Genomic DNA, 21346 nt, shown 5'->3' with positions numbered 1-21346 from the left:
CCCAAATTACTAGTGTCATAACTACCGTTTCATTCATTACTAAACCTTAGCCTAATACCCTGCTGATACACGAGATAAGAAAGCATACCTCAACAATTCTGTTATGAAATGGAAAGTTTGGGAATACGCGTTTTTCTCAACCGAAAATCCCAGTGTACATTACGACCTCCATCTTTAGTTTGTAATTAAGCTAGAAAACTGGTTGGTCGAATCTGATTACATATTGACATAAATAATACAGGGAAAGTATATCCTTCTCACGACGGTTCTTGAAGAATCCTTAATTATTAACAGATGCTAATTAGTGAATTTATTCCTGTGGTCCGTAAAGTGGTCTTTTTGCTATCAACACCAAAACAAAAGATAATTATAGCAGTGTTTGTAATTAAACAATGTTTTCAGTCCTAAGAGAGTAGGCGGGAAGACAACTGGCGTTGAAACACACTGAAAATGTCTAAAATTACGTTAGCATCACGGATAGATCGATGGGTGGACGGACAGGCAAGCAGACAAATAGAACATATGCTTTGCGTGGAGTTAAACGGCTGGTCAGTGGTATTTTTTGGCTAAATAACCAACAAAACGAAAGAATTTTAAGCACGCGACTGCGACTAGAAAATTGGTTCAAGTATGAACTTTGAATCCCGTTAACTAAATGTTGACGGTGCTCGAGACCAAGTAATTAAGAGAAATACGAACCTACAAAATTTATAATATATACTTTATAACATAATTAACACTTTACTTTTCTTATTCTTCCTTCAAAGTTCTATTAATACATCTGTGAACATTTCGCACACAGCTACAAGAGGTAGGAAACCAAAACTTTGCGCAGAACTGTTCTTATTTTTCACGCTGGACTTTCTATTGTGAGAAGTTTTCACGCTTGGAACCTGAACTGTAAAATGAATTTCGTTGACTGATGGGTTTTCCACTCGAAATAGTGTCTCACATAAAATGCGTTTGCCACATTTATTACACCTTTCTTTATTGTAGTTACTACTATGGCTGTGAAGTATCTTGAAAACTGTAATTTTTAAAACCAGCAACACACGACTTCTAATGTCACAAATGATCAAACAGTTTGTGATAAAAAAGTCCCAACCTTCTCTAATCTACTTTACTTGATAATTTAACTTAGTTTCGTGCAACAGCTGAACTTGTAACACCTGTTTAGTTTTTCACCAAGGTAACCGTTTTGTTAACGACAAGAACTTTACCTTTTTAACATCTGTCTTATCCATTTGTACATTAATTTTAGTTATAGCACAGAAAAATTTTGTACACATTAAATATATCGTATCTTTTTCTTCACACGTCACTTTCCATGTTTCCAGAGGTGAAACAAAAAAGGGAAAGATAAAGCAAGAATGCGTTTAACGTTAACTTTCCGCATTATGATATTAAAAAGTAATATATACTTTCTTAAATGTTTGTGTGTGTGTGACGATATTACAGAAATGGCTCTGGTCATAAATCATTATTCAGTTTTTCTGTGAACTGAAAGTTTTTCTGTTTTGTCCTCAATACTATTAAGTGAATATATATATATTTATCATATACTAATTGTTATGCTTCTACAGTTCGGTTAACTTCAAAAACAAACTCCGATTTTTCCAGGAAGTGGAATGCAGATATTGATTACCCCAAGTGACGAATACAGAAAACGTCTAAATGTACAGAATAGAAGCTTAACAAATTTACACGAATAATTTATCATATGGAAATAAAAGCATACATTATGAGGCTACTTAAAATCCGAACAATTTCGGGTATATCATAAAAATGTTTTCGTAGTAGATTAAAAAGACCGAATGATTTTATCATTAAGAATATAACAACAACATTGGCTCATGTTAGAAAGCAAGAAATCCTTGTTTCAAAATGTTGCACGGAGTTTCATAACAACTCTCTGTACATAGCTGTCTCTACTTTAGAGATGGCATTCAATGGCATCCACCGTCAACTCTTGTGATACTATTGTACGGTTGTAATCAGTTTGTTTTGTTTTTTTTATTTTGGATTTCGCGCAAACTTACACAAGCGCTATCTCTGTTAGCCATCCCTAATTTAGCACTGTAAGACTAGAGGGAAAGCAACTAGTCATCACCACCCACCGCCAACTCTAGGGCTACTCTTTTACCAACGAATAATGGGATTGACCGTCACTATAACGCCCCCACGGCTGAAAGGACGAGTATTTTTGGTGTGACTGGGATTCGAACCCGCAACCCTCGGATTACGAGTCCAATGCCTTAACCACCTGGTTATGCCGGGCCGGTTGTAATTGAAATTTGACTCTCATTTTTATGGTTTATGCACAATCTAAAAGCGAGAAGCGAGTTTGTGCAGCAAAGGGTTGTGAATCACTAACCCTCAGATTCACAGGTACGTTAAACCCCCAGTTACTCTTATCACACATCTTTTTTTTTACAGTCTAATAACAGTAACAAGAAATACTTCCAAATGAAATGTATGGTAAAGTGAAAAGATTTTTATTTTAAATGATCTCATGTATAAGTGAAATTTATGAAATAACATTACAAGATTGGTTTACTCGTACGATTGTTTTCTACAATACTTGTAAATTAGAGTTTAAAAACTATTGTACACGCAGAAAATGTTAATAAATTACACGTATCAACTTGTGTATGTGTATGGGTTTTTCTAATTATCCATTTAAGTCCGACCTTCTTTTATTATTATGATATATCCATGGTTAATTACAATTAACAGTAAGAAGAAAAATATTTTAAAACATTTCACATATCTTACGTCAGCTTCGGATGAAAGAAAAATAATACATCGACCATGAACTCTACCAACATGTTGTGTTTATAAAAATGATAATTAATATTAACAGAATATAGAATTTTAAAACGAGAATTTTGCATGGTATGGGATAATTATGAATGTTACAAATACTTACTTATTTCAATGTTTCTCTGAGTTTTTCCTACTGTATTCTCAACGTGCTAACAGCCGTGGATTTTCATTATGCAATGCATCGACTTCTTGTATAGGGGTAAATCCATATTAATTATAAGTACTATACGTTAGGTTACTTTATGATTATTTATAGTGCAAGACAAAATTCAAACTTTATTGGACTTAAAACCATATGATAATTTTTATTTGTTTGTTTTTAAGACGTCCTGGTAGCCTCTTTGTTTATCTTTGTTTTTCGGAAGTTTTTTTAGTAAATGAATATTTCAAAATTATATTCGCATAATTAAATTTGTTAATTTCTGTGAAGACTGTCAAAATAAATTCAAGGTATAGGTCCCCTTCGGTGGACTCAGCAGATAGCCTGATGTGGCTTTGCTATAAGAAAACACACAAACACACACTCAAGGTATAGGATGAAAAAATAATACATAGGGCGTCCAAAACGTCCAGAACCAGAGGCACTTCAAAAAATTGTACTACATGTGTTCCACATTCTGTTTTTTGTAATTAACAAGTTTAGCTTAACAGTCGTGTATCTGAAATTAAGAAAAATTATAAATCATCTATAGTTCCAAACATTTTAGACACCGTGTAGGACGTTTACTGAAACAACCTGTAAAATTCGAACGCGATTCACCCAGAATACTTTCAAAAAAACTGAATTAGTGAAGTAAATTGTTGCATTTGTTAGTTACTATACAGTAATGGTTTCATTATGTGTGGGCCTGGCATGGCCGCGTGGGTTAAGGTGTTCGACTCATGATCTGAGGATCGCGGTTTCGAATCTCCGTCACACCAAACATGCTCGCCCCTTGGGGTCAGCTGTGTGGGTCGTTATAACGTAACGGTCAATCCCACTATTTGTCGATAAAAGAGTAGCCCAAGAGTTGGCGGTGGGTGGTGATGACTAGCTGCCTTCCCTCTAGTCTTACATTGATAAATTAGGGAGGGCTAGCGCAGATAACCCTCGTGTAGCTTTGCGCGAAATTAAAAAAAAACAACAAAAAACAGCCATTATGTTTAAGGAAGTAATACTGAGTTAAACTTTCACCATAGTTGAGAATAGTGTGACTGGATTAAAACTTTCATCATGATTACTTGTAGTTAGATTGGAAAAAAGTCTGATTACGATTGAAAAACAGAGACTAAATTAAAAATCCACCGTGGTTAAGAATGTAACACTGAATTTAAAAAATCATTATGGTTGAGAAAACTGACACTGGATTTCAAAAACTGATCGATTTATATCTGTATAAAATAATTTAAAAGAAATAGCTAAGTATAAGCACCTTGAAAGTTAATGTAATAAATATAGTCACATGTTTGTTACCATAGTAACATAGCACTAACGCCTTATAAAACGTTGAGTAAAGTCGTTTACGTGTGAGACTTTAAAACACTTTTAAAGTCTTACTTTTTGAAAATCCTTGGTTTCCTAAGGATTTTCAAAAAGTAAAATATTAAGATTAGCATTCTAGACGCGAGTGAAAAATACACTTCTTTGCTGTTTTGTTTTTAACAAACGGGTGGTTCTTTTAACCAAGACAAGCCTGTTCTAAATAATTTTCATTTCTAAAAATATAAAATGGTACGTGTCGTGTTTAACGAAGAAAATGAACTAATTTAAAAAAAACAGAACTATAAACTTTTTACTAATTAAAGCGGTCTCAACATCCAGGTTTACTCACAGAAACGTTATGCAGGAAACATAAAGAACTAGACATCATCTTTACTTCACGTATTAAAGTAAGCTGCGTTTATTATTAATACTCAATATTAACTTAGAAAGAAACGAAGTCTTATTATGAAAGTCGGTAAAAGTTCAATTTCACTTTTACGTACGGATATATGTTATTTTGTAATATTCTGATGATAGATGAAAATCTTATTATTTCGCATTTTAAAACTTGCACGGCAGACTAAAATTTCAAACCCACATGGTGAAATGACAACTAATACGACCCAAAAAATAAAGTAACTTGTTCCAACCTGACATTTTAGCACACTAGTTTTTTTTATGGGCCAAAGACTACAAGAGCAGTTTGAATAGTGTTAGTGTTATTAATTCTGATCCTAACAAAAATGATTGGTAAAAAATAAAACTTGACTATACTTACAATTCATTTGGTTAATTCGATTCATATCAGAACAGTATTTGTTCATGAAAGTTATGATACATGTATAGACACACACACACAATGGCTACCACAATGTTCATCGTATCCCAGCCGGGCCTGGCATGGCCAAGCGCGTAAGGCGTGCGACTCGTAATTCGAGGGTCGCGGGTTCGCGCCCGCGTCGCGCTAAACATGCTCGCCCTCACAGCCGTGGGGGCGTATAATGTGACGGTCAATCTCACTATTCGTTGGTAAAAGAGTAGCCCAAGAGTTGGCGGTGGGTGGTGATGACTAGCTGCCTTCCCTCTAGTCTTACACTGCTAAATTAGGGACGGCTAGCACAGATAGCCCTCGAGTAGCTTTGTGCGAAATTCCAAAACAAAAACAAAAAAACAAAGTATCCCAGCCGGTTTAATGAGCCCTAGTATCTGAAGAAAGGTCTCATCAGCACTGTAGTTGTTGTTGTTTGTTACTAAACATAAAGCTACACAATGGGCTATCTGAAAACTACCCATCACGGGTTTCAAAACCCGGTTTCTTGCAGGATAAGTCCACAAACACACCGCTGTGACACTGTATATGGCAGGTATAGTGTGGTTGACATATTATAACGGATCCTCCTTTGCTATAATTCATGGATTTTTATATTTAACGACACCATTATTGTCATCTCATGTTTGTTTGTTTGTTTTCTGAGTTTCGCGCAAAACTACTCGAGGGCTAGCTGCGCTAGCCGTCCCTAATTTAGCAGTGTAAGACTAGAGAGAAGGCAGCTAGTCATCACCACCTACCGCCAACTCTTGGGCTACTCTTTTACCAACGAATAGTGGGATTGACCGTCACATTATAACGCTCCCACGGTTTAAAAGGCTAGCGTTTTCGGTGTGATCGGGATTTGAACCCGTGACCCTCAGATTACGAGTCGAACGCCTTAATCAACCCGGCCATGCCGGGCTATCATCTCACGTAGATAACAAATATATATTCGCTCTAATGAACACTAAACACTCTCCTTGATACAGATAATTAGATCAGCTGTGTTTTCAAAGGATTTTATATCTTAGATGGTCCGTGGCACTACCTAAGCATTTTAAAAAATGTTCACATGATAAATGACAAGGCGATGTCACTCGCCTTAGGAAATTTTACAATAAAATACTAAGGCAATAAGGCTGTAAGAAAAAATTTCATGAATGAAAGTTTCAAGAAGCGGGAATTTATAATTGTACTTGGAAGTTTGGTGCAAGTTTGTTTTTTGGATGAAAGAACCAGCATGTTTGGTGTGAAGGGTAGGCGAACCCACGACCCTCAGTTTGCTTGTCGAGTGCCCTTATCAGTTGAGTATACCGGGCCTTTTGGTGCAAAGCTAAACAACGGATATCTATACATCGCTATCTATCTATTTTTATTGATATTTATAGCAAAGTTAATAATGGTATCTAGTGCCGTTGCTAATTTTGAACTACTGATCAGAAGAAAGACAACCAATCAGGAGCACTCTACAGTCCATGCTAGTGGATTGATTGTTGCTCTTATAACGCACCCAAAGCTTAATGTGTGCAAGAGAGAACATTTTCTGCTATCACACGGATTCCAACCCGGTTTGTCGGCTGCAAAATACAGAATTCTACCACAAGGCAAATCCACACTTCTTTTGAATTCGACCCCGTATGACCAGTGGTTAAGGCACTCGACTAGTAATCCGAGAGTCGCGGGTTCGAATCACTGTCACACCAAACATGCTCGCCCTTTCAGCCATGGAGGCGTTATAAAATGACGGTCAATCCCACTATTCGCTGGTAAAATAGTAGCCCAAAGGTTGGCAGTGATGACTTGTTGCCTTCCCTCTAGTCTTACACTGCGAAATTAGCGTCGCTAAAACAAAAGCAATTTATAGGTGAGGTTAAAATAGGCCCGGGATGGCCAGACAGGTTAAGGCGTTCGACTCGTAATCTGAGGTGCGCGGGTTCGAATACACGTCGCACCATACATGGATTAAATGGAAGACAGGTAGTTACCACCACCTGACCGAATTGTGCAATTTCACCGTCACTCTTAGAGCACAGCAACAAATGGAGAACGTTTTTGTGGCAACGAGAAGCAAACCATGAACCATTTGATTCATAGCATAGGCACGCTAATCGCTGTGCCACCTCTGGTCCATAGAGCGAAAAACTTAAGTGTAGAAGATGGCGTAAAGTATTTGAAAAGAAAAACAGGAACAATTTGAGCTTTATTTTATATTCTTACTTTCGCTGCAAAAGTCATTATACAGATAGGAAGAAGTATATTAGGTATCATAAACAAAAATATAAAAAGAATAAAACATAAAAATTTAAAAAGAGGACCATTAGTGAGTGTTATGCATAGAACTAGCCGTAGAAACATGTTGTTGAGACACAGTATGGATGCATGTGTTGTCAGATGAAACTATGATATTCAGTTTCACACTTTGATTTTTCTGTATTTAGATTTATTTTATTTAGACATTTCTTTGTGCATAAAAGCGCCCTGTGCCCGAGTTTCCTGTACATTAGGAAAATGTGATAGCGCGTTTCTCCTACGCTCGGCATTTGTTATTCGACTAAACAAATTATGCTGTTATATCGCTTGATGGAGAAGATACTGAGGTATATTCTGTTTCTTGGCTGTTAAAACTTGTATGTTTAAAATCAAATTCTAAGAACTATTGAATTTATTACAATTGAGAATATGACTAGAAAACAATTGACCAGTTATTGGTATTATTAAAGCGTACAATAACTGTAATGAAATACTTCGTTAATGTTACTGGAAGAAAGGCTTCTACAGAAGCAAATAACTTGTTGAAATACTGTGCTCATGGATTTAAGTTTTAGTATCATATACTTGGGATAGCTGAGCTGGGACTTGGTATATTTTACACGTGGTATTTCTGGGTTGAGTTTTAATATCTAATACATATGTTACTTTTAATTATGGTTTTGGTATTCCATACACTCAGAATTTCTGAAGTGTATATTCGTATCCTACATACTCGAAATCATTTTCCACATTCGAAGCGCTTGAATTGTATTGCGATATCTTATGCACCTTGAATAGATCTAATTTATTCTTTACACCCAGAAAGTGAGGCAAGTTCAGCATTCTTGTCTATTTCTAATATGACTTATATCCGTCTCGAACAAAGGTAATCTAATAAATTGTTGGAAAAACATTCACACATACATATACACACACACATATATACATGCATGTATGTATAACGAACATCCAACTGTTCTATGAATTGTCAACATCACACGAGTATAATAAGTACTTTGCAAATTAGCTAATTTATAAAGTTGTACCTTATTATGTTTGGCCTAAGTGAAGTAAAATCACAGCGTTTGACATAATTTCCATTATCATATCCATTACAAATCGTGAACCAATACATCAGTCATTTAAATTTATATTGATGTTCTCTGTTGGGCTGATATACCCTGCCGTTGTTTGTGTTTTTCTTTTGCCGTTGTTTTTTTTTTTACATTTAATGCAAGAGAATAGAAACAAAACTGGCAATTTATTGGCTGATTGTGTTTTTTCTCTAACGCCCAACGTAAAAGTTACTTCTAGTGTTTCGAACACGCCTATGATGTCGCTGCCTCTTCCTTCTGTTTTCTTGTAAAACCACCGGTCAACAATATATCTTAAAGGATTCAATAAGAAACCTGTAAGTTCATCATTTTTTCCCGAATTACAAAAAGTATGAAACGTAGCGACTCAGAGGGACCACTTGAAAATAATACCGCATCTCTAATCAAAACATTACTAAAGTATTATAGAAGAAGAGGTGTTTCATTATCCAGTGCACATTTTCCATCAAGAAATAAAATATACACACTGTTTTCTTGTATAACTGAGTTAATCAGTTATGACAGTGATTCATGACATTATAAATGTAGACTTTTAACTATTGTGGGAGAAAATAAACAAATTATGCATGAGTAGCAGTAAAGTGAAACTTAAATACCACAGTGGTATGTTTATCTGTGATAAGTATCGATTATTATCTGTAGAACAGAAAGACATTATTAGCTTGTGTAGACAGTGAAGAATTGGCGTAACAACTTGACGTGTTATATACAGTCGTGCTTACAAAATAACACTGGCTGGCAAAATCTGGTGATACACAGAAAAGTCGACAGCTCTTAGGACTAATTACAATCTGAATGACAACTAAAGAACTAATGGACAAAGGATAATCCATGTAACATTTAGATTTAAAATAACAAAAAACGTTAAAATATTTTACTTATTATTTTGTGTAGTTCTGATAATGAAGCAAATATATATATATACACCCTAAAATTGATATCATTGTAATATATATATATACATATATACGTAGATATACGAACCAAAAGATGAACTTTAGATAAGGTTGAATTAATGCCAATATGTGTGATATACACTTAGTGACAACACCTTTTTATGGGTGGATTACCAAACACCAAAGAAGAAAACACCCAGTGATACGTACCTCGGGCGTATTCTTTTTAAACTCCCGACATAGCTCCACAAGTTTTCTTCTAGATATGTCACTTTCCTCCTGCTTGTTAGCGAGTTCTGTAGCTCTGGCATCCAAGTCTTTCTGTGGACACAGATAAAGCAGTTATTCCAAGCCGGAAGCTTTGTAGCTCGCAATATTTTTATGCATTCAAATACACTAAGAGTTTTCAAATTTCCTTACTCACGTCCCATAGCAAACTTTTTTTTGTACTTGCCCCTCCCCAAATCCAAATCTACTCCTGCTCGGTCTTTTGCTTAAAAGCGCGTTTAAAATATTAAAAAATAAAGATAATAGAGCGCTAAGTTATAATATGTTGTATTTCTTTCAAAATCGTTGTTTTTGTAATTTATTACAGGATCATTCAAACGTTCGTCTCCCCCCTCTCGGACATTTTGACGCCACCTACGGTCGAAAACCGATGATATAAACAGTATGGGTCTAAAATTAACCAAAATTGCGCTGTAATCGAAAGATTTGCTATTAAAACTTACACTTTAATGACTGCAAAGCCCTAAAAGTCTGGACAGACAAAAATATGTGTCGATCTGGTCATTTATTATATGACTGGAAAATAAACACACAATACTGCTCACTTACAATTCCCAAGCGGATAATTAACGGAGGAATGCTCATCTGACCTAATGTGGACATCACACATTTAGAGAAACTACACGAGTATTTATACGTAATAAGGTTGCACTAAAAATAAAGAACAACATGAGCATGGTGCTACAATTAGAGTATTATGAAAGAGCCTGCATCAAATAAAAATAAGGACATCTTTATTGTACATAATTGGCTCTAGTTTCATGATTTGTTCATAATGATTGTAATTTGCTAAGTTAAAAGAGCTGTCCATTAAACTTAACAAATAACTAATAATAGGTTTGTTATATATATTTGAAGAGCACTAGGTTATGCATGTTACGTCAGTATTCGTTTACCAGCATTATTAGATTTAGTAATGATGATAATAGTTTCATTTTATATAATAATAGTAACAGCAGCAAATAAGCAAATTATTGTAATAGAAGATTATTATTTTAAATATGCACTAAGAAGCAATTTTCTTCCAAATGCTTGTTTTCAAAATAATTTGAATTACAATATCGTCTAGCTATAATGGATCATTACTTTGTACTACAACAATGAGCGTTTGCAAATAATAACAACTTATAGGTTGTGTAGCTCAGGCGGTGACTAACATGTGAGAAAGAAATTACGAGAAAAAAAAATTGCAGTGTAGTTTGTTTTATAGAAACATTGTCGGACTACCAACAGGCCATACTCATAGGACTGACTGGATTGTGAAAACATGATAATTAGAAGGTTGTAACAATATTTAAAGTCAGCCTTAACCTCAGAACTAGTTCTTGCGCAAACTTGCATTAAAGATACAAACCAATTTCAGTTTACAGCTCGTAATCGACTATCAAAATCATTAGTTATTTAGTTTGTTTAGAACATTCGCACAAACATACATAAAGGTTATCTGTGCAAAGTTGTCCCTAATTTTGAACTGATAAAGTATAGGGAAAGAAACTATTCAGCAACACCCTCTGGTGCCATTGAGCTACTTTTGGCTCATCAAATAGTAAGATTTAGCTGTCGCCCTTATAATATACATACGGCTCCAAAACATGGAGTGCGAGCTTTTACGATAGAGGGACGCGAACCAAGAACCTTCAGATACACAGTCAGGACATGGTAATGACTTCGTTACAACATCATTAGATAATGTTCAATATGTTCAGTTCAGTCCTTGGATATGTCAGTCTTCAACAAGGTTATCTTCTGTGAATAAAAAGGCTCACAAGATACATAATAATAGTAATATACTAAGTATTTAAAACAGGTCCAAACAGCTGTCAGCATTAAAAGGAACGGCTAATTAAGCTAATCAAGTTACAGTAATATTTAGTTTGCTCACCAGGAGGCCTGCCCACTGAATATAATTGTGTATAATCAGCGAGTAATAGCTTATTATTTCTAATAGCTTAACATAGGATTTCCGGCCATTGGTTTCATAACAGATTAATTTAGATACAGAACAATGTGGATTATTTCCTGTTCGGAGGACGCCAGCTTTACCACTGTTACCAGAATAAACGATAATATAAAACAGAAACACTAGCGTGAAAGGTCCTCGGGTGTTTTCATTAGCGTGTAGACTGATATAACTTTATTTTACCTAGTAGTAACGAGCGGACAAAAACAACAAACAAATATATGTTTTGCCACATTTACCACAGAGACAAGAAAGTATAAAACAACACCTACTAATTATTTTCTTGTACTGAAATAAGTTGATATATAGGTACTACATACTTACTGGCCGTTTTTAAATAAGTAGAATATGTATATACAGGTTTAGGGCAACAGTGCTAGAAATAACCACATTTGTTTTATTCTCTGTTGAGTTCACAGATAATATATATATTCTTCTTATACTAACATTGAACTAAGAAAAATAAAGAAGTTTGGGGAAAGACACTGAAAGATAAAAGACCCTACTTTGGGTTTTTTGGACGAACCACCATCATTAACAACGTCTTAGAATCTGCAAAGGATATACAAAAAAATAATAATTTTTATTTCAAAGGAAAAAAAACTAGCAGGAAGTATATGAAAATAAAAAGCTACACAAGTACAGATTTTGTTGCTCATAACATTAAGCTTTCAAAACCCATTTGGTTAAAAGACTAGCCGCACAGCATATGAAATATATTAGTCCACTTTTCATCCTGTTTCATATACTGTTAGCGGATAGAAACAAAATAATTTCATAACCTCACATGAATAGCATAACATATCTATGTTTCTGGTTGAAAATACTCATTGCTTAAAATCAGTCAAACAGACGGGCTGATGAATTCTGCCAATGAATACCCAAGAAAAGAAGCAACGTAAATGCGAAGAAATGTTATTAAGCAAGCACGTTACTATAGTCCTAAAGACTATTGGTAAGTGACATTTAAGTCACGAAACCGGTACTAACAAACCAAACGCTTCAACAGCATTTCCGAAAAACAAAGATAGCATTAAATCACAATCTTTTATTTCATTTCCTCACGCGTGAGTCATACATTCACGCAACGGTTTACGAAACAACAACGTTCCAGTTTTAAGATCAACGTGGTTAATTCATTAGCACTATGTAAGGTAAAATAAATGCAATTCCTGCGTAAACCGAATGATGTACCTAAAGTATTCAAAAACAAAAGTTTGCGCTTGTTGGATACTTCAAATAAGCAAAACTTGTTATACGCTAAACTACTATACCTTTTTATACTAATTATTTATTAAATTCTTCGTTAGATCCCCCAAAAAATGTTTAATTGTATATCTCAAAAACACTTTCTAAAATGCTTAAGGCGCAGATAGCCCTCGAGTAGCTTTGCGCGAAATTCAAAACAAACAAAATGCTTAAGTGTCTATCTCAAAACCCTTTCTAAAAATGATTAAGTGTATATCTAAAAAACACTTTCTAAAGAGAAAAAAGAAAAGATTAAATATCTGTTATGGCAATAACAATGCAATTAAAACAAATACACACAGAGACACACGTCAAACATCGAACGACTGACTTGACATTCTGTTGTGAGCAGATAGTTTATTGTGCAGATTTGGTAGCTAAAACCCACAGTACATGGTTTGAATTTCGCGCAAAGCAACACAAGGGTTAACTGCGCTAGCCGTCCTTAATTTATCAGTGGGTTACGCTTTTCCCAACGAATAATGGGATTATAACGCACCCATCTTGACCATGTCGGGCCATGAAACGAAGTATCAAAAGAGATTGGAATTAGAAAAACCAGTTTTGACATATTCTTGTGTCCTCTCCAGTCTTGCGTTGTCTTCCACCAAGAAAACAGGTCCGAAACGTGAGATTAGACAGGACCAACTAATGCATTAAAACTAGATTTTCAACTGTTATGTAAAATGTTGTGTTATTTCATTATAAAATGATTTCCTATACAGGTTTTATAGTAAAAGGTTTTTAAAAAAAGCATTGACCAACATTTTAAAGGATAATTTATTTATTTCATACTGCTTTGCAGGGTTTAAGATTGAGAGTTCTTACATATATTCTGACATTTGTGAACTATTTATATGCCGTTACTGAATATAAATGCTTTCTTAGTGTGTTTTAATTCATCATATAATTGTACAGAATTCATTTAAGATACTTGTATGCTTCTAATCGATATCACAATAAACTATGATATGTTGTAGCAAAGCTTCATAAGTTAAATGAAACATTGATGTTGCACTCTGTAATACCAATACTTTTTAAGTTTGCTGTTCAAATTATTGCTTCCTGCAATAAGTCACTTCCTCCCTTTCTTCAGGAAGTACAGAAGTCTCTTAGCCTTTGTTAGAAATAATAAGAATCAAACACATTATTACATCCTTCATGTTCAATTTGTTATTTATCTAACACATTATTACATCCTTCATGTTCAATTTGTTATTTATCTAACACATTATTACGTCCTTCATGTTCAATTTGTTATTTATCTAGCACAGAGCTACACAATGGGTTATTTCGCATCTCGGAAAATCGAATCCCGGATTCTAGAGTTGTGAGACTGGAAATTGCTACTGATCCACCATGAGAATCAGATTTTATACTGACTCACATAAAATATTTTACGTAGTAAGTATATCCAACAACTAACTTCCAAGTTGTCTCTCGACAAACAATTGTATAAAACGTTTCAGCTATATATATATATAATGTGGAAAGAATGAATAACAACTGGAAATTTATCGAAATTTATAAGAATTTTGTTCTGACCTTGAAACTACTTCTTCAGTCGTTAATAGCACTCATTACTCATTGTGAATTACTTCCCGACAATGAAAATTACATTTCAACAAGCTTTTGTAAGACAGAGGACAAATATGGATTACATATCCAGATAGGCCCGGCATAGCCAGGTGGTTAAGGAATTCGACTCGTAATCCGACAGTCGCGGGTTCGAATTCCCGTCACACCAAACATGCTCGCCCTTTCAGCCGTTATGGCGTTATAAAGTGACGATCAATATCACTATTTGTTGGTTAAAAAGAAGCCCAAAAGTTGGCGGTGGGTGGTAATGACTAGCTGCCTTCTCTCTAGTCTTACACTGCTAAATTAGAAACGGCTATTGCGGACAGCCCTCGTGTAGTTTTGCGCGAAATTAAAAAAAACAAACATATCCAGATGTATGCCTTTTGGCATGCAAGCATTGTCAGCTTCAAATTTTTGTTTATAATGTTCACGGTATCAAGAGATATTTCTAACATTATCGCAATAGTTTTTGTTTGTTTGTTTGTTTTTTATCAGAAGGTTCTTTTTCGTAGCAACAATCTTCACTTTGCAGATGAGGGGTTTCTTCAGATTTTCTTGGGGCGTGGTTTCAGAGCCCCCTACTTCTCTATATGTTCTACTGTAACACCTCCTCGGTTTCTGTGAAAAATATTGGAAGCTCCATTCTTCGAATTATAATGTTATTTGACTTTAGGCGGTTTAAAATCTTGCTATACGAATATCTTTTTTAGGTGGGATTAATACATATATCCTTCCACCTAATATATCTATCGGGGGCTGGCTGCATTGCAGATTGAACGGTGAGGAATTCGTCGTAAACCACTTATGTAGGTGCTTAAAGATGTTGCTCGTGACGCCACTTCTCTCAACTACGCCAACACCAAATGCTTTAGTTTATACAAGTTGTTCTTATAAAGTATCATTATCGTTCTGTTCAATAGTTTCGTTCTTTGACTAAGCTACTCTGACTTTTGACATTTTAGAAGGATAATGATTTATATTGTGTCTATTTGTACTTACTTCGACAAATGTGTTTGATTACAACTTTGTAGCTTATACATTAATCTAAAAACCAATTGATTTTCAGGCCTCAAGCGAAAACTAATCACAATTATATTGCATTCAATGTTCAGAGTTGGAAGAAAAAAAGTTAAAAACAAGGAGCAACTGAATACTGTATGAGGTGAAGACCCAAAAAGGCAGAAAAAGTTTCAACCTTTACACACTCATTCAACAAACCGGTTTCGTTTAAAAACACTAAAGGTGTTCTCAGTGTTTTATTTGTTTATTCAGTTTTACTGGCTTGTAGATAATACATCAGTTTTAGTCGTATCTCTTTTCTATTACTTGGTTGTTTTTGTTTCTATATCATGTCTTTACTACATACAATTTCAAATTCACCATTTTCAAGATGTGAAATATTTAGACTAGTATTACATAAATCCCTTGCACGTGCATCATCTTTCCTGTAAAATTCACAATTTTAAAACAATCTTTTAAAGTATCCTAGTGGACAGTTTCAAACAAATTGTCGAGAAAATTCTATGCATATACTTCTTCTGTTATTCTAACTAGTGACACTTCAATAATCATTATTATCTCCTTTACATTGGTTTCTTCAAATATATAAATCACAGACAGGCTAACGTTATTTGATCTCATTTCTAATCTAGCCAAATCTCTTGCGTAGTCAAGCAGGCGCCATTAAAATTGCAAACTTCGAAGTTCCTCGAGAGATATACAGCTCGGAATGAAACCATTCTTTACTAACTGCAACATTTTTTCTTACTGAAAGTGCGTATTTTATTTGTTGTCGTCTTCAACTACATTGTTATACATGTGAAAATAAAACTACCATTCACGTTACTCCATATAATAACTTGCTCAGCATTAACTTAGTCCAAGAACACGGTGGGTACTTCCTGTTCTCTGATGACCTATGGCTGTCATTAGTAGTGTTGTCTTATTCACTGGTATTCTATCAAGAAAGCATAAAATACATTTATATCTTTAAATAAAGTGCTTTGGAACTAAAGTGATAGCATTTATAAGATATTACACTAACCCAAGCTAATACTTCACGTGTCAAGGCTTCACGGATTGACAGAGCTGGATCACAAAGCTATGTAGCTGGCTGCATTTATCTACGACACTTAACAACACGTACAGACTCTTCATATTAAAGCAGTAATCCACATGAAAAAAGAAAACCTAAGAGATTTTATAGCCTATATATATATACTCTCACAATTCATCAGAAGCTTTTTAATTCAGCTGTGTATTCTCGGAACACAGCACTTAATGATTATCACAAATTGTGTTAAGCAACCATACATTCTATCCTTATATAAACGAGAGTATTAGCGCCAGCCCTGATGTTGCTGTGAATATTACAGATAATGTCAAAAGTACAATCAGTTTTGGATTATCGCTACTTGATCGGAATCAATTTCTTATTATAACTTCGACATCGTACATCACTGGTAAATTACGGAGAGTCTAGATTGAAACATCATCTTCCCGCAGTAGTAATTCTTTGCATGTGTGTGTTATTAAAGAGAAATAAATAATTTATATCTTATTATCATCAATACAGAGATTAGATACGTTACACTAATACGATTTTGGAACATCACCACGTCGTTACAGCCTATGTTGCCACGATCTCTCATGCTTTATCACGACGAGCGTGCATCTTGTAAATAGCCATGCATCGTAGTTTATATTGCAAAAGGCTCCATCCCGAGACTGTCGTATCCAAAACACACCTCTCCTCCATGTGTAGTTGCATAATCCATTTAGTGTACGTATACGAAGGTTTTTCAGTACCTGTTTCAACAGTCTAATCGCATATAAATTCATAAGCACTACCGCATGTGTGACCTGTGTGTCTTCAAGTGAAGTAGCCTAAATACTTATTTCATTCTCAAGCTGTTTGAGGTATGTAATGGTTGAACGGAAGATTTGCTGGCTGGAAACTTCATCTTAATGAACCATATTTCGCTGTCCTTGTTTTCAGACATGAATCCTTCTTGATTATATTGTAGATTGTTACACGAAACACATGGGCTCTTTTCATGGATGTATTTCTAATATATCCTATTCTACAACTACTTTGTATCCACTGTGTCTCTCACACGATTTGCTGAATTGCATATTCAAAATTGTTTAATATAATATATTTAACCCTCTGTATATATAAGGAAACACTTTTTATCCGCAAACCGAATAAAATATACATGATTTTATAAACAATCAACGAAACCATATCCAACACGTTTTGTCTAAACACTGATCTAATAAAAAAAAAACTAATGTCAAATATGGACAAACCAAAAGGCGCGAGAACTAGTGCTAAGAGTACGGAAGCACTCCCTGTTTTGAAACACGGTGTTGCTGTAAACCTGTTGTTGGCGTTAGAAGAAAAGTGCAATTATGAACATTACTAGCTTTCTAAGTTTGATTGTCACCAGTTATAAACTGAATAATCAGTTGTCCCGTAGCGTGTTCCCTGTTATAGACAGGAAAGACTTGACATGTTCTGGTGCTTTAACATGCGGGGCCGCGGGATTGAAAACTGTCCCCAAAATGTTTGTGCTTCCAGCTATAGAGACGTTATAATGTTACGATAAATCTTACTGTTCATTGGTAACGAGTAATTCAAGTGTTTGAGGTGGGTAATGTTGACTAGCTGCCTTCCTTCTAGTCTATCACTTCAAAATTAGAGAAGACGATTATCGCAGAGAACCCTCGAGTAACTTTGCACAAAATTCAAAACACAAATAAGAAACATACAGAAGTGTCGACTTGTTCTATGGGTTTCAGCACCTCACTACAGAAAATTTTCTAGCGTCAATGGGCGTAACTTGCGCGTTTGCAGTTAAAAAAAACAAGACCAAAACTGTCACCTACCCAAATGCTTATTATACACAAAATGTGTCGTTTTAAAAATAGACCTCAGATAGTATACTGCATCCAGACTGGATTTTACGAGTGGGGTAAGAGAATAAAAGAATACTCTATATGTAGACCACGTGCTCCTACGAAGCTTCTAGTGTGCTTAGACTGCCTGGAGTAATTAGGAAAGGAAAAACAGAAATGAAACGAAAAGGAACGTGCTCCTTCAAAAAGTTCAGGTGTTATTTCTTAATCTAAAGATAAATACACGTCACAATTACGCATTTTCTGATAACAATGGATAACTGGTGGGAAAGTTTAAAATATTTCACTTTATCTTCCTCGAGATAAGTTGTTTTTCCGAGCTTTCATACTTCATCGTTGTTAACGTAATCAAAACATCAACACAACTTCAACCATACAGCGCGTTATATGCGTGTTTCATAGAAAATTTTTCTGGTTGTAAGTTTCCGCTTTGAGACGAAAAAGTCTTTAATGGCCGAACTCATGTGCCAACAGCTGTTGTTGCAATTCTTTGTCACGACTGTTTTTTTCACCGTGTAACTACTTTATCGACCAAACTCACGTACTGCTGTCGCAGTACATTGTCACGATTGTTTTTATCAACATACAACTACCTTATCAACCGAGCTCACATGCTGTTGTCGCAGTACATTGTCACGACTGTTGTTATCAGCACATAGCTACTTTATCGACCGAGCTCACATGCTGTTGTCGCAGTACATTGTCACGACTGTTGTTATCAGCATATAGCTACTTTATCGACCGAACTCACATGCTGTTGTCGCAGTACATTGTCACGATTGTTTTTATCAACATATAGCTACTTTATCGACCGAGCTCACATGCTGTTGTCGCAGTACATTGTCACGACTGTTGTTATCAGCACATAGCTACTTTATCGACCGAACTCACATGCTGTTGTTGCAGTACATTGTCACGACTGTTTTTATCAGCATATAGCTACTTTATCGACCGAACTCACATGCTGTTGTCGCAGTACATTGTCACGACTGTTTTTATCAGCATATAGCTACTTTGTCGACCGAACTCACGTGCCATTGTTGCAGTACATTGTCACGACTGTTGTTATCAGCATATAGCTACTTTATCGACCGAACTCACGTGCCACTGTTGCAGTACATTGCCACGACTGTTTTTATCAGCATATAGCTACTTTGTCGACCGAACTCACGTGCCATTGTTGCAGTACATTGTCACGACTGTTGTTATCAGCATATAGCTACTTTATCGACCGAACTCACGTGCCGTTGTTGCAGTACATTGTCACGACTGTTTTTATCAGCATATAGCTACTTTGTCGACCGAACTCACGTGCCCTTGTTGCAGTACATTGTCACGACTGTTGTTATCAGCATATAGCTACTTTATCGACCGAACTCACGTGCCGTTGTTGCAGTACATTGTCACGACTGTTTTTATCAACATATAGCTACTTTATCGACCGAGCTCACATGCTGTTGTCGCAGTACATTGTCACGACTGTTGTTATCAGCATATAGCTACTTTATCGACCGAACTCACATGCTGTTGTCGCAGTACATTGTCACGATTGTTTTTATCAACATATAGCTACTTTATCGACCGAGCTCACATGCTGTTGTCGCAGTACATTGTCACGACTGTTGTTATCAGCACATAGCTACTTTATCGACCGAACTCACATGCTGTTGTCGCAGTACATTGTCACGACTGTTTTTATCAGCATATAGCTACTTTGTCGACCGAACTCACGTGCCATTGTTGCAGTACATTGTCACGACTGTTGTTATCAGCATATAGCTACTTTATCGACCGAACTCACGTGCCACTGTTGCAGTACATTGTCACGACTGTTTTTATCAGCATATAGCTACTTTGTCGACCGAACTCACGTGCCATTGTTGCAGTACATTGTCACGACTGTTGTTATCAGCATATAGCTACTTTATCGACCGAACTCACGTGCCGTTGTTGCAGTACATTGTCACGACTGTTTTTATCAGCATATAGCTACTTTGTCGACCGAACTCACGTGCCCTTGTTGCAGTACATTGTCACGACTGTTGTTATCAGCATATAGCTACTTTATCGACCGAACTCACGTGCCGTTGTTGCAGTACATTGTCACGACTGTTTTTATCAACATATAGCTACTTTATCGACTGAGCTCACATGCTGTTGTCGCAGTACATTGTCACGACTGTTGTTATCAGCATAAAGCTACTTTGTCGACCGAACTCACGTGCCCTTGTTGCAGTACATTGTCACGACTGTTGTTATCAGCATAAAGCTACTTTATCGACCGAACTCACGTGCCGTTGTTGCAGTACATTGTCACGACTGTTTTTATAACGACACATTCCTTACACAGTTTTGCTGTTTTTCTTTAGACATGTAGAAACGATTTTCCAGGTTTTGCCTTATTTCCCTTAACCCTCTTCGGTGGCTCAGTGGCAAGTCTAAGGTCTCATAACGCTAAACTTCGGGTATTGATACTCCAGATGGGCGCAGCTCAAATAGCCCATCGTCTAATTTTGCTTTAACAATAATAAAACAAACAAACAAACAAAATTCCGTTAAATGTATTCTATTACACAAAATTGAAAACAATTGTACACCGCGTGACCGTAGTTCTGACTTGATACACGAGTGTGAAGGAAACCAGTTACAGATGTGAAGAAAAAGGGGAAACCGATATGTCCTTGTCCAAAACTACCTTTCCTCCCCTCTTCCCTCAACAACACATGAAATCATCTAGACTTTCCTAAGAAATTTGCGGTCCGTGCAATATAGAACTGATCATTTTTTCGTTGATAATGAATATTTTTAAAACATAAAACAGATGAAACAGTGTGAGTATACGTTTTCTGAATGAAATAATTTCTATGTTGCATGTGCCTCCTCCGATAGCTCAGAATCAATCTGAAGGCTTATAAAGCTAAAAACCAAGTTTCGATAGCCGTGGAGAACATGGTACAGACAGCCCATTGCGTAGCTTTGTGCTCAACT

General features: G+C 35.7%; 1 protein-coding gene across 5 annotated transcripts in view; it reads right to left on the bottom strand.

Moving 5' to 3' along the window:
* LOC143239480 (homeobox protein cut-like) overlaps nucleotides 1–21346 on the bottom strand; it is a 383408-nt gene that overhangs the window by 256183 nt on the left and 105879 nt on the right. For all 5 annotated transcript variants that reach the window (XM_076480566.1, XM_076480567.1, XM_076480568.1 and 2 more), the window contains one exon: nucleotides 9571–9681. In XM_076480566.1, the coding sequence (XP_076336681.1) occupies nucleotides 9571–9681 (111 nt within the window). The remainder of the gene's footprint in view (nucleotides 1–9570; nucleotides 9682–21346) is intronic.

The sequence above is a fragment of the Tachypleus tridentatus genome, chromosome 13 (assembly GCF_004210375.1).
Source record: "Tachypleus tridentatus isolate NWPU-2018 chromosome 13, ASM421037v1, whole genome shotgun sequence".
NCBI lineage: Eukaryota > Metazoa > Arthropoda > Merostomata > Xiphosura > Limulidae > Tachypleus > Tachypleus tridentatus.
The sequence above is the reverse complement of the archived record's forward strand: the minus strand, read 5'-3'. Positions and strand labels throughout refer to the sequence as shown.